The sequence below is a fragment of the Phyllobates terribilis genome, unplaced genomic scaffold, assembly GCF_046119375.1.
Source record: "Phyllobates terribilis strain yellow unplaced genomic scaffold, ASM4611937v1 Scaffold_12__6_contigs__length_324123572, whole genome shotgun sequence".
Taxonomy (NCBI): Eukaryota; Metazoa; Chordata; class Amphibia; order Anura; family Dendrobatidae; genus Phyllobates; species Phyllobates terribilis.
The window spans coordinates 279,984,599-279,997,444 of record NW_027362772.1 but is presented as its reverse complement, the minus strand read 5'-3'; the positions used below and the strand labels follow the sequence as shown (position 1 = coordinate 279,997,444).

The 12,846-nt window shown below is 43.8% G+C and overlaps 2 protein-coding genes across 3 annotated transcripts in view; one reads left to right on the top strand and one right to left on the bottom strand.

Annotated features, from left to right (window-relative positions):
* The window catches only part of TMPRSS4 (transmembrane serine protease 4), a 39,779-nt gene extending 37,201 nt beyond the window's left edge, over positions 1-2,578 (top strand). For both annotated transcript variants that reach the window (XM_073657057.1, XM_073657058.1), the window contains exon 14: positions 1,188-2,578. In XM_073657057.1, coding sequence (XP_073513158.1) covers positions 1,188-1,199 — 12 coding nt within the window. In that variant the 3' untranslated portion in view covers positions 1,200-2,578. The remainder of the gene's footprint in view (positions 1-1,187) is intronic.
* A 7,324-nt stretch (positions 2,579-9,902) lies between these two features.
* SCN4B (sodium voltage-gated channel beta subunit 4) overlaps positions 9,903-12,846 on the bottom strand; it is a 61,518-nt gene continuing 58,574 nt past the window's right edge. The window contains exon 6 of the mRNA XM_073657056.1: positions 9,903-10,586. Coding sequence (XP_073513157.1) covers positions 10,502-10,586 — 85 coding nt within the window. The 3' untranslated portion in view covers positions 9,903-10,501. The remainder of the gene's footprint in view (positions 10,587-12,846) is intronic.

Sequence of the window (12,846 nt, the reverse complement as noted above, 5' to 3'; positions counted from 1 at the left end):
GAGCGAAGGAGGGTTGAGGGGGCAAGAGAGGAGGAGGAGTGAGAAAGACAAGGGGGCAAGAGAGAAGGGGTGAGTGAAGGAGAGGCGCATAGGGGAATAGGAGGAATGGAAAGGATGGGCGAGGGGGGTAAGAGAGGAGGAGAGAGAGGGAGAGGGGTGAGAGGAGAGGTGGGAAGGATGGGCGAGGGGGTAAGAGGAGGAGAAACAAAGACAAAGGGGGCAAGAGAGAAGGGGTGAGTGAAGGAGAGGTGCATAGGGGAATAGGAGGAATGGAAAGGATGGGCGAGGGGGGTAAGAGAGGAGGAGAGAGAGGGAGAGGGGTGAGAGGTGGGAAGGATGGGCGAGGGGGTAAGAGGAGGAGAAACAAAGACAAAGGGGGCAAGAGAGAAGGGGTGCGTGAAGGAGAGGTGCATAGGGGAATAGGAGGAATGGAAAGGATGGGCGAGGGGGGTAAGAGAGGAGGAGAGAGAGGGAGAGGGGTGAGAGGAGAGGTGGGAAGGATGGGCGAGGGGGTAAGAGGAGGAGAAACAAAGACAAAGGGGGCAAGAGAGAAGGGGTGAGTGAAGGAGAGGTGCATAGGGGAATAGGAGGAATGGAAAGGATGGGCGAGGGGGGTAAGAGAGGAGGAGAGAGAGGGAGAGGGGTGAGAGGAGAGGTGGGAAGGATGGGCGAGGGGGTAAGAGGAGGAGAAACAAAGACAAAGGGGGCAAGAGAGAAGGGGTGCGTGAAGGAGAGGTGCATAGGGGAAGAGGAGGGATGGAAAGTATGGGTAAGAGGAGGAGAGAGAGGGGTGTGAGAAGGAGGGGTGGGAAGAGGGGGCAAGAGGAGGGGTCAGATGGGCGAGAGGAGAGGCAAGAGGAGGGGTGGGAAGGAGGCATGTGGGCAAGATAGGAGTGAGAGTTGCGAGAGGAGGGGTGGAAAGATGGGCGAGTGGACAAGAGGAGGGGCGGCGGTGAGGGGGCGAGAGGAGATGTGAGGGACGAAGAGAAGTAAGGGTGAGTTGTGGGAAGGAGGGGCGAAGGGGCAAGAGGATGGTGAGGGGAGCAAGATAGAAGGAGCAAGATTAGAAGCGGCAAGAGGAGGGGCCAGGGTGCATGAGAAGAAGGGGGGCAAGAGAGGAGGAGGAGTTGGCAAGGGGCCAGACAAACGGAAATGATACATATTCTTTTTTTCTTTTTTTTTTTCAGGCAGAATTGTAGCCCCGGTGGTGGATCTGCCCACGTCCTATTTATTACATTTACTTCTTCCACCTCTTTCTGACCTGGTGAACAAGATCTGACTACTGTGTTAGTCTCTCTAAGAAGATGATGAGAGCCGATTCTCCACTCTGTGGGTCCAGAGCTGCTGATTCTTCAGTTCTCTCCAATTAGAAGGAAGAAGATGACTATAAAACTCTGCACTGCATCGTCATCCTCCTCATCGGTCTCTTTATTGTTTTGCAGCCAAACTTGTCATTTCGTAGACCTCCATTAATTTTATATAGGGGTTTCTAAGCCCTCGCTCATAACACCTGGGCATTGCTGAGATGGCTGCACCGTTAATAATAGAATCTCTTTTAATATAGCTGCTGCTATTTATCCTGTACGACACTTAATGAGTCGCCGAGTCTTAATCTTTTTCATAAATCAAAAGCACAAAAGAAAATACAAAACTTTGTAATATATTTTATCAGAGAAATCGGCTTCTTTCTCCTTCCGGACTGATCTTTCATTCTCAAAATTCTCAATACACAGGTAGAATGGGTCTTCAGTAAATACAGATTTCTCCATTATGGAGATAGGAGATGACAGTTGGTGCTCATAAAGTAAAGTTCTATGGAAAATAGGAGAACTTGCGGCAGAATGTCTGTTTGTGCCACCTCCTTCTCCATAGAATTTTATAAGCACCAACTGCCATATCCCATCTCCGTAGTGGGGAAATGTCTTCACTGAATACAGATTTTACAGCTTCTACCTGTGAATTGAGCGTGACTGATCAGTCCAGGAGGAGAAAGAAACAGATATCTCTGATCAGATATATTAAAAAGTTGCTTCTTTTTATGTTTACTATTGATTTATGAAAGAAAAATATAAAATGATGTTTACACTTTTAGAAGTGCTGTTTTATTCTGTAGATTAACCCTGTAATATGGCTACTAGGACAATCGTAGCACTAGTGGTTTACATCAGTGGTGTATGTATCACACAGGCAGCGGCGACCTGTGCAGATTACATTTTTTCCCATGTGCTACATCCACGTGTGTTCACCCGAATTCAATATATTAATGCACGTTACCCCACAGTGGGGTCACTGGAAGTTTATAGCTCATAGCTGTCGTGTAGCACCCCACAAAGTGCTCTCACTTTATTACAACGGAAATGGACTGTATTTGCAGGTGCCTTTTTACCGCAGATCACTGGAGACGAAGGGTTAAATCGCAGTCCAGAATGTGGCTATCCCTTCTTCATACATCTTTAGATTTTTGTACATAATGTATTTAGGAACTGGGTGAGCTGTGTATATAATTTTTTGTGCCAATTAAATACTGTTATTACTGTAACTTTTATGTATTTGTGTAATAAAAAGAATAACTCCTAAACCAATTACGTCTCATATTTGCTCTGACTTTTTTATATATATATATATATATATATATATATATATATATATATATATATATATATATATATATATATACACACAGTGGTGGCCAAAAGTATTGGCACCCCTGCAATTCTGTCAGATAATACTCAGTTTCTTCCTGAAAATGATTGCAATCACAAATTCTTTGGTATTATTATCTTCATTTAATTTGCTTGCAAGGAAAAAACACAAGAGAATGAAGCAAAAATCAAATCATTGATCATTTCACACAAAACTCCAAAAATGGGCCGGACAAAAGTATTGGCACCCTCAGCCTAATACTTGGTTGCACAACCTTTAGCCAAAATAACTGCGAACAATCGCTTCCGATAACCATCAATGAGTTTCTTACAATGCTCTGCTGGAATTGTAGACCATTCTTCTTTGGCAAACTGCTCCAGGTCCCTGATATTTGAAGGGTGCCTTCTCCAAACTGCCATTTTGAGATCTCTCCACAGGTGTTCTATGGGATTCAGGTCTGGACTCATTGCTGGCCACCTTAGAAGTCTCCAGTGCTTTCTCTCAAACCATTTTATAGTGCTTTTGGAAGTGTGTTTTGGGTCATTGTCCTGCTGGAAGACCCATGACCTCTGAGGGAGACCCAGCTTTCTCACACTGGGCCCTACATTATGCTGCAAAATTTGTTGGTAGTCTTCAGACTTCATAATGCCATGCACACGGTCAAGCAGTCCAGTGCCAGAGGCAGCAAAGCAACCCCAAAACATCAGGGAACCTCCGCCATGTTTGACTGTAGGGACCGTGTTCTTTTCTTTGAATGCCTCTTTTTTTTCCTGCACACTCTGTTGATGCTTTTTCCCAAAAAGCTCTACTTTTGTCTCATCTGACCAGAGAACATTCTTCCAAAACATTTTAGGCTTTCTCAGGTAAGTTTTGGCAAACTCCAGCCTGGCTTTTTTATGTCTCGGGGTAAGAAGTGGGGTCTTCCTGGGTATCCTACCATACAGTCCCTTTTCATTCAGACGCCGACGGATAGTACGGGTTGACACTGTTGTACCCTCGGACTGCAGGGCAGCTTGAACTTGTTTGGATGTTAGTCGAGGTTCTTTATCCACCATCCGCACAATCTTGCGTTGAAATCTCTCGTCAATTTTTCTTTTCCGTCCACATCTAGGGAGGTTAGCCACAGTGCCATGGGCTTTAAACTTCTTGATGACACTGCGCACGGAAGACACAGGAACATTCAGGTCTTTGGAGATGGACTTGTAGCCTTGAGATTGCTCATGCTTCCTCACAATTTGGTTTCTCAAGTCCTCAGACAGTTCTTTGGTCTTCTTTCTTTTCTCCATGTTCAATGTGGTACACACAAGGACAGAGGTTGAGTCAACTTTAATCCATGTTAACTGGCTGCAAGTGTGATTTAGTTATTGCCAACACCTGTTAGGTGCCACAGGTAAGTTACAGGTGCTGTTACTTACACGAATTAGAGAAGCATCACATGATTTTTCAAACAGTGCCAATACTTTTGTCCACCCCCTTTTTTAGGTTTGGTGTGGAATTGTATCCAATTTGGCTTTAGGACAATTCTTTTTGTGTTTTTTCATTGAAGACAAATTAAATAAAGATAATAATACCAAAGAATTATATATAATATAATTTTTTTTTAGTGCTTTTTTTAAATTGTTTTTTTGGTGCAATCTTGCAATTCTCACACTTGCCACTAGGAGTAATATTGGACTTCCACTTTCTCTTTACATATAGATGGTAGCTGCAATAGACTGTATGAATAGGAGTGAAACCTATTATGAATGGTGGATCATGTGTTAACACCTCTATATACAGTAGATATCAGTCATTGTACAGGAGGAGGAAGAGGTGAGCTGTGATATTGCTTATTGTGACTAGTGGACCTTGTGTTATCTACTATTCATACAGAAGTGTTGCCTTTCATTGTAATCCTGTCTGTGATGATAATGAGACTGCTGAAAAGTCATCTGTACAGTGTTACTCAATTGTTCTGGCTCTAGATGGGTCCATGCGTTTTCCCCTCTGTCACGGCTGGATCCCTCTGCTAGTAACTCTACTGTTCCTCAGCATTGTCTACATGTCCAGTTCTGCTACAACCAGGTGCTTGCTGCTGGCTCAGCTCTGCTGTTCCTGGGTGCTGTCCACACATTCAGCTCAGCTATTTCAAGGTGCCTGCCTGCACTCCCTGCTCTGCTGATTGTCACACCATACAGTATTCCAGCTCCAATGATCCTCTTCCCATCCAACATATCAAGCTTTACTGGTCCTTGTTGCCCCAAGTGCCACCTGGCTCATCCAACGCTGCAGCATTAACATGTCCTGACCTAATGGCTTAACAAATCCACCTCACCAGCTGAGCCCATAATGTACAGAACAGGAAGTGTGAGTCCAGTATCAGCCTAGAGGCCAATGTAGAAATTGCAAGATTTCTGATACTTTAGTTTTTTATGATTAGATAATTCAGAGAATAAGCGAGAGCAAGCACCCACTCCAATGAGCACTTCATTGCATTCAAACAGTCCCTCACTACCTTCAAGTCCACACTCACTGCAGCAAAACAAACATACTTCTCATCTCTCATATCCTCCCTGTATCACAACCCCAAACAACTATTCAACACCTTCAATTCTCTCCTCCGTCCCCCAGCACCTTCTCCCTCTCCTCTTATTTCAGCCAAAGACTTTGCCTCATTCTTCAAGCAGAAGATTGACACCATCAGAGAAAGCTTTTGCCTAAAGTCCCTCCAGCCCCTCCTTATATCCACTCAATCCTCCTCCTCCATAACCAGCTTCTCCACCATTACAGAAGATCAAGTTTCCTCTTTACTCTCCAAATCACACTTCACCACCTGTGAACTTGACCCAATCACGTTCCACCTCATCCCCAGCCTTACCACTATCTTCATCCCAACCCTAACCCACCTTTTCAACCTGTCAATAACAACTGGCGTCTTCCCCTCATGCTTCAAACATGCCTCGATCACACCCATCCTCAAAAAGTCCTCCCTGGACCCATCCTCTCTGACTAGCTATCGCCCCATATCACTTCTCCCCTATGCTTCAAAACTACTGTAACAACACGTCCATTCTGAACTGTCCTGCCAGCTCTCCTCCTGCTCCCTCTTCGACCGCCTACAATCTAGTTTCCGACCGCATCATTCTACTGAAACTGCCCTGACTAAAGTCACCAATGACCTACTGACCGCCAAATCCAAGCGACACTACTCTGTCCTCGTCCTCCTGGACCTGTCATCTGCCTTTACATAGTAACATAGTTTTTAAGGTTGAAGGAAGACTAAGTCCATCTAGTTCAACCCATAGCCTAACATGTTGATCCAGAGGAAGGCCAAAAAAAAAAACCATGTGGCAAACACTAAGCTCCACATTGGGGAAAAAAATTCCTTCCTGACTCCATACGACAATCAGACTAGTTCCCTGGATCAACGCCCTATCAAGGAATCTAGTATATATAACCTGTAATATTATACTTTTCAAGAAAGACACCCATGCCCTTCTTAAATTTTAATAATGAATTACTCATTACAACATCATGAGGCAAAGAGTTCCATAGTCTCACTGCTCTTACAGTAAAGAATCCGCGTCTGTGATAATGTTTAAACCTTCTTTCCTCCAGGCGTAGAAGATGCCCCCTTGTCCCCGTCTCAGGCCTCAGAGTAAAAAGATCAGTAGAAAGGTCTTTGTACTGGCCCCTCATATACTTGTACATAGTAATAAGATCACCCCTAAGCCTTCTTTTTTCCACAGTAAATAACCCCAAGTGTAATAACCTGTCTTGGTATTGCAGACCCCCCAATCCTCTAATAACCTTGGTCGCTCTTCTCTGCACCCTCTCTAGTTCAGCTATGTCTTTCTTATACACCGGAAACCAGAACTGTACACAGTATTCTAAGTGTGGTCACACTAATGACTTGTATAGAGGTAAAATGATGTTCTCCTCATGAGCATCTATGCCTCTTTTAATGCATCCCATTATTTTATTTGCCTTTGCAGCAGCTGCCTGACACTGGCCACTAAACGTGAGCTTGTCGTCCACCAATACACCCAGGTCTTTTTCAGTTACAGTTTTGCCCAGTGTTTTACAATTAAGCATATAATTATACATTTTATTTCCTCTGCCCAAGTGCATTACCTTACATTTATCCCCATTAAAGCTCATTTGCCATTTATCAGCCCAAGCTTCTAGTTTACATAGATCCTCCTGTAATATAAAATTGTCCTCCTCTGTATTGATTACCCTGCAGAGTTTAGTGTCATCTGCAAATATTGAAATATTACTCTCTATGCCCCCTACAAGGTCATTAATAAATATGTTAAAAAGAAGGGGGCCCAATACTGACCCCTGTGGTACCCCACTGTTAACTGAGACCCAGTCTGAGTGTTTTCCATTAATAACCACCCTTTGTTTCCTATCACTGAGCCAATTCTTAACCCACATACATATATTTTCCCCTATCCCCATTGTTCTCATTTTATGTATCAACCTTTTATGTGGAACCGTATCAAAAGCTTTTGAAAAGTCCATATACACAACATCCACTGCATTTCCTTGGTCCAGTCCAGAACTTGCCTCCTCATAAAAACTGATCAGATTAGTTTGACAGGAACGGTCCCTCGTAAACCCATGTTGATATTGGGTCATCAGGTTATTCTTCTTCAGATACTCTATTATAGCATCTCTTAGGAAACCCTACAGGATTTTACCCACAGTAGAGGTTAAGCTTACTGGCCTATAATTTCCAAGTTCGGTTTTTGTCCCCTTTTTGAATATTGGCACCACATTTGCTATACGCCAGTCCTGTGGTACAGACCCTGTTATTATGGAATCTTTAAAGATTAAAAATAATGGTCTATCTATGACGTTACTTAATTCCTGCAGTACTCGCGGGTGTATCTCATCCGGGCCCGGGGATTTGTCAACTTTAGTGGTTTTTAGACGCCGCCGTACTTCCTGCTGGGTTAAGCAAGTGACATTTAATGGAGAATTTTTGTTATCACTGATCATGTTTTCTGTCATGCGATTTTCTTGTGTAAATTCGGTTGAAAAAAAATCATTTAGCATATTGGCTTTTTCCTCATCCTCATCCACCTTTTCACCCAGACTATTTTTAAGGGGGCCAACACTATCATTTTTTTGTTTTTTACTATTTATGGAGTTAAAGAATATTTTGGGGTTATTTTTACTTTCTCTGGCAATGATTCTCTCTGCCTCAATCTTTGCTGCCTTGATTTTGTTTTTTACATAATTTATTTAATTTTCTATATTTATTTAATGCCTCATCACTACCTACTTGCTTTAGTTCTCTAAATGCTTTCTTTTTGTCACTTATTGCGCCCCTTACAGCTCTATTTAGCCATAGTGGTTTCCTCCTATTTCTAGCATGTTTATTCCCAAAGGGTATATATTGTGCACAGGTCCTATTCAGGATGTTAATAAATGTCTCCCATTTGCTTTGTGTAGCTTTATGTCTCAGGATATCGTCCTAGTTCATTGCACTAAGATCATCTCTCAACCGTTGGAAATTTGCCTTCCTGAAGCTTAGTGTCCTTGTAACCCCTCTACCCCCATGCCGTTTGCATGGATTTATATAGTGTGACCAAGTTGACAAGCACTTTCCAAGTGATGCTAAAATCGCTTGGAAAGCGCTTGTCAACCCTCATGCGGAAATGTATGTGAAGAACGCTTCACATCCGCTTGTCCCTGGCAGGAAAACGCATGTACAATCCGCATGCGTTTTTTCTGCCAGGGAGATCCAGAAATGCTCAGGAAAAATCCGGAGCATTTCTGCATCGTGGGCACATAGCCTGAAACTTAACATGGATAAAATAGAGTTCATCATCTTTCCACCTTCTCATTCAACCCCCCCAACTGACCTATCTATCAACGTCAATGGCTGTCCACTCTCCCCAGTCCCGCAAGCTCGCTGCCTCGGGGTAACCCTGGACTCTGAACTCTCCTTCAAACCACATATCCAAGCTCTTTCCACTTCCTGCCAACTCCAACTTAAAAATATCTCCCGGATCCGCACATTACTCAACCACGAATCTGAAAAAACCCTAGTGCACGCCCTCATCATCTCCCGCCTCAAATACAGCAACCTTCTGCTCTGTGGCCTCCCTTCCAACACTCTCGCACCCCTCCAATCCATCCTAAACTCTGCTGCCCGACTAATGCACCTGTCCCCCCGCTATACCCCGGCCTCTCTTCTCTGTCAATCTCTTCACTGGCTCCCCATTACCCAGACACTCCAGTTCAAACCCTAACCCTAGCATACAAAGCCATCCACAACCTGTCTCCTCCATATATCTCTGAACTAGTCTGCCGATACTTACCTGCACACACAGCCTCCGATCCTCACAAGATCTCCTGCTCTACTCCCCTCTTATCTCCTCTTCCCACAATTGCATACAAGATTTCTCCCGTGCATCGCCCCTACTCTGGAACTCTCTACCCCAACACATCAGACTCTCGCTTACCGTGGAAACCTTCAAAAGGAACCTGAAGACCCACCTCTTCCAACAAGCCTACAACCTTCAGTAACCACCGCTCCACCATACGGCTCCACCCTCACCTACTGTATCCTCACCCATCCCTTGTAGACTGTGAGTCCTCGCGGGCAGGGTCCTCGCTCCTCCTGTAACAGTCGCCGTCATGTTTTGTTCAAGATTACTGTAATTGTTTTCGCTATGTATACCCCTTTTTCACATGTAAAGCGCCATGGAATAAATGGTGCTATAATAATAAATAATATATATATAATATATTCATATTCCATATAATATTACATTTCTCAGGAAAGGCTTCCAGACCTTCCAGTAACAACTTCATATACAGCCAAAAGATGAGCCAAATTTATAGAGTTGTGGACTTACACTGACATATGGAATGGCAGTTTTTGTTAAACACTGGGGGGAAATTTATCAAAAGACCTCTATATCTCTCCAACAAGTAGGGGGGAGGCAGGTCTTTGCCCCTCTGCTCCTCCTCTCCTGTCTGTCAAGCTGCATACAGGTATAACATAGAGGTGGGATTTCAATTTGGGGCCTGCAAGGCATTAGACAATAGCAGGAGCGATACATGTTGGAAAGTGAGGGGAAGTCCCAACACATATAGTGCTGGCAGAATACTGCTTAAAAAACAAACAAACAGATGACTCGTTAGAGTATGAGAACTAGAATATTTGACTGGTATGTGAGACAAAACTTCTTTACTTTGTTGTAGGAGGTCAGGGCAGCAAGAACATGTTTTTTGTGAAAGGATGGGTAGAAATGACTGACTTGTATTAAAGAATACATTTTATTACAGGAACAACGTCCAGGCAGCAGCTGCAGTGGGGACCGGCAGTCATGTTATGTGGCGCCAGCATTTATTATTATAGGGGCTGACGAGGACCGGACCAGAACTTTTCTGTACCTAGAGTCCGGGGTAAGCAGAGGAGCAGCAAGCTGTAAAAGCGCTTTATAAACATCAAGTATTTCTTCATTCATTAAATGTAAGCATTTCTATGTGTAATCTAATCCTATAGAAATAAACTCCGATATATACATCATTCACTGAAGCAGGTCCGCTGCAGTGATTCTCCCCATGCATAGAAAACAAACGTTAAATATTTCCTCCTCGCCACAAATCCCCGCTGGAGTTAGGGTCTGTGTCCCTCCACTCATTCACCTGGATGGGTTGCATTTACCGTACCTAAAATAAGGCTTAAAAGGAGGCAACGTAATTACTGTGCAGTGCAAGATAATAACATGTAGTGGAGAAAGTGAGAGACCCCCATTCCACAAGGTGAAGAAACGCCCCGGCCAGACCGGGGGTCTGTGCGCCAACGTCCATCTGTGGAAGTCATTAGTGTCCTTGTCCATGGAGGCGGCAGAAATCATGCTTTTGCTTTAGCTTTGGCTTCTTGCTTTGAGGCATTATCTGTGTTGTCGTTGACTGAAGAGCTGACGAGACAATCTTTCCTGAGAATACAGAAATAGGAGATGTTACATCTATCAGATAGATACCCACGAGGTACCTGCTCCTACTCCAGCTTAGCAGCCCATGGATTGTGTCGGAGGAGGGTCCAATGTGACCCCCGACCGGCCACCCCCCCATGACTGATCAGTCTCTGTCTGTGTAAGTGTACAGGGAGAGACCTGTCAATCAAAGCCCCCGGGGAGTGGCTTCAGACTAATTATCTGACGTATACAGAGGCTGCAGCGCTTCAGAGTAAACCGTACATGGGGTCAATAGAGCAGAACTGTCCGTGGTTCACGCATCATCAATCTCCTGTTAAATTTAAAAGAAATGCGCTCTCAGAAATGATCCTATTGTTAAATATATTTTTTACATTTGTTTGTGATTTTCCTGATTATCCATATCATTATCTATTTTTGAAAAAAAATATCCTAAAATCTTGCAGTTTTGCAATGGATAACTGAGCCTCATTATAGGCTGTGATTTCCATCTCATTATCATCACAAACAGGATTACAATGACTGATAACACCTCTGTATACAGGATCCAGCATCCACAATAGGTGATGTCACAGCTCACCTCCTCCTCCTCCTGTACAATGACTGATAAGACCTCTATATACAGTAGATAACACAGGATCCACCATTCACAATAGGTGATGTCACAGTTCACCTCCTCCTGTACAATGACTGATAAGACCTCTATATACAGTAGATAACACAGGATCCACCATTCACAATAGGTGATGTCATAGCTCACCTCCTCCTCCTCTTGTATAATGACTGATAACACCTCTATATACAGTAGATAACACAGGATCCACCATTCACAATAGGTGATGTCACAGCTCACCTCCTCCTCCTCCTGTACAATGACTGATAACACATCTATATACAGTAGATAACACAGGATCCACCATTCACAATAGGTGATGACACAGCTCACCTCCTCCTCCTGTACAATGACTGATAACACCTCTATATACATTAGATAACACAGGATCCACCATTCACAATAGGTGATGTCCCAGCTCACCCCCTCCTCCTCCTGTACAATGACTGATAACACCTCTATATAGAGTAGATAACACAGGATCCACCATTCACAATAGGTGATGTCACAGCTCACCCCCTCCTCCTCCTGTACAATGACTGATAACACCTCTATACACAGTAGATAACACAGGATCCACCATTCAAAATAGGTGATGTCACAGCTCACCTCCTCCTCCTCCTGTACAATGACCGATAACACATCTATATACAGTAGATAGCACAGGATCCACCATTCACAATAGGTGATGTCACAGCTCACCTCCTCCTCCTCCTGTACAATGACTGATAAGACCTCTATATACAGTAGATAACACAGGATCCACCATTCACAATAGGTGATGTCACAGTTCACCTCCTCCTGTACAATGACTGATAAGACCTCTATATACAGTAGATAACACAGGATCCACCATTCACAATAGGTGATGTCATAGCTCACCTCCTCCTCCTCTTGTATAATGACTGATAACACCTCTATATACAGTAGATAACACAGGATCCACCATTCACAATAGGTGATGTCACAGCTCACCTCCTCCTCCTCCTGTACAATGACTGATAACACATCTATATACAGTAGATAACACAGGATCCACCATTCACAATAGGTGATGACACAGCTCACCTCCTCCTCCTGTACAATGACTGATAACACCTCTATATACATTAGATAACACAGGATCCACCATTCACAATAGGTGATGTCCCAGCTCACCCCCTCCTCCTCCTGTACAATGACTGATAACACCTCTATATAGAGTAGATAACACAGGATCCACCATTCACAATAGGTGATGTCACAGCTCACCCCCTCCTCCTCCTGTACAATGACTGATAACACCTCTATACACAGTAGATAACACAGGATCCACCATTCAAAATAGGTGATGTCACAGCTCACCTCCTCCTCCTCCTGTACAATGACCGATAACACATCTATATACAGTAGATAGCACAGGATCCACCATTCACAATAGGTGATGTCACAGCTCACCTCCTCCTCCTGTAAAATGACTGATAACACCTCTATATACATTAGATAACACAGGATCCACCATTCACAATAGGTGATGTCACAGCTCACCCCCTCCTCCTCCTGTACAATGACTGATAACACCTCTATATACAGTAGATAACACAGGAATCACCATTCACAATAGGTGATGTCACAGCTCACCTCCTCCTCCTCCTGTACAATGACTGATAA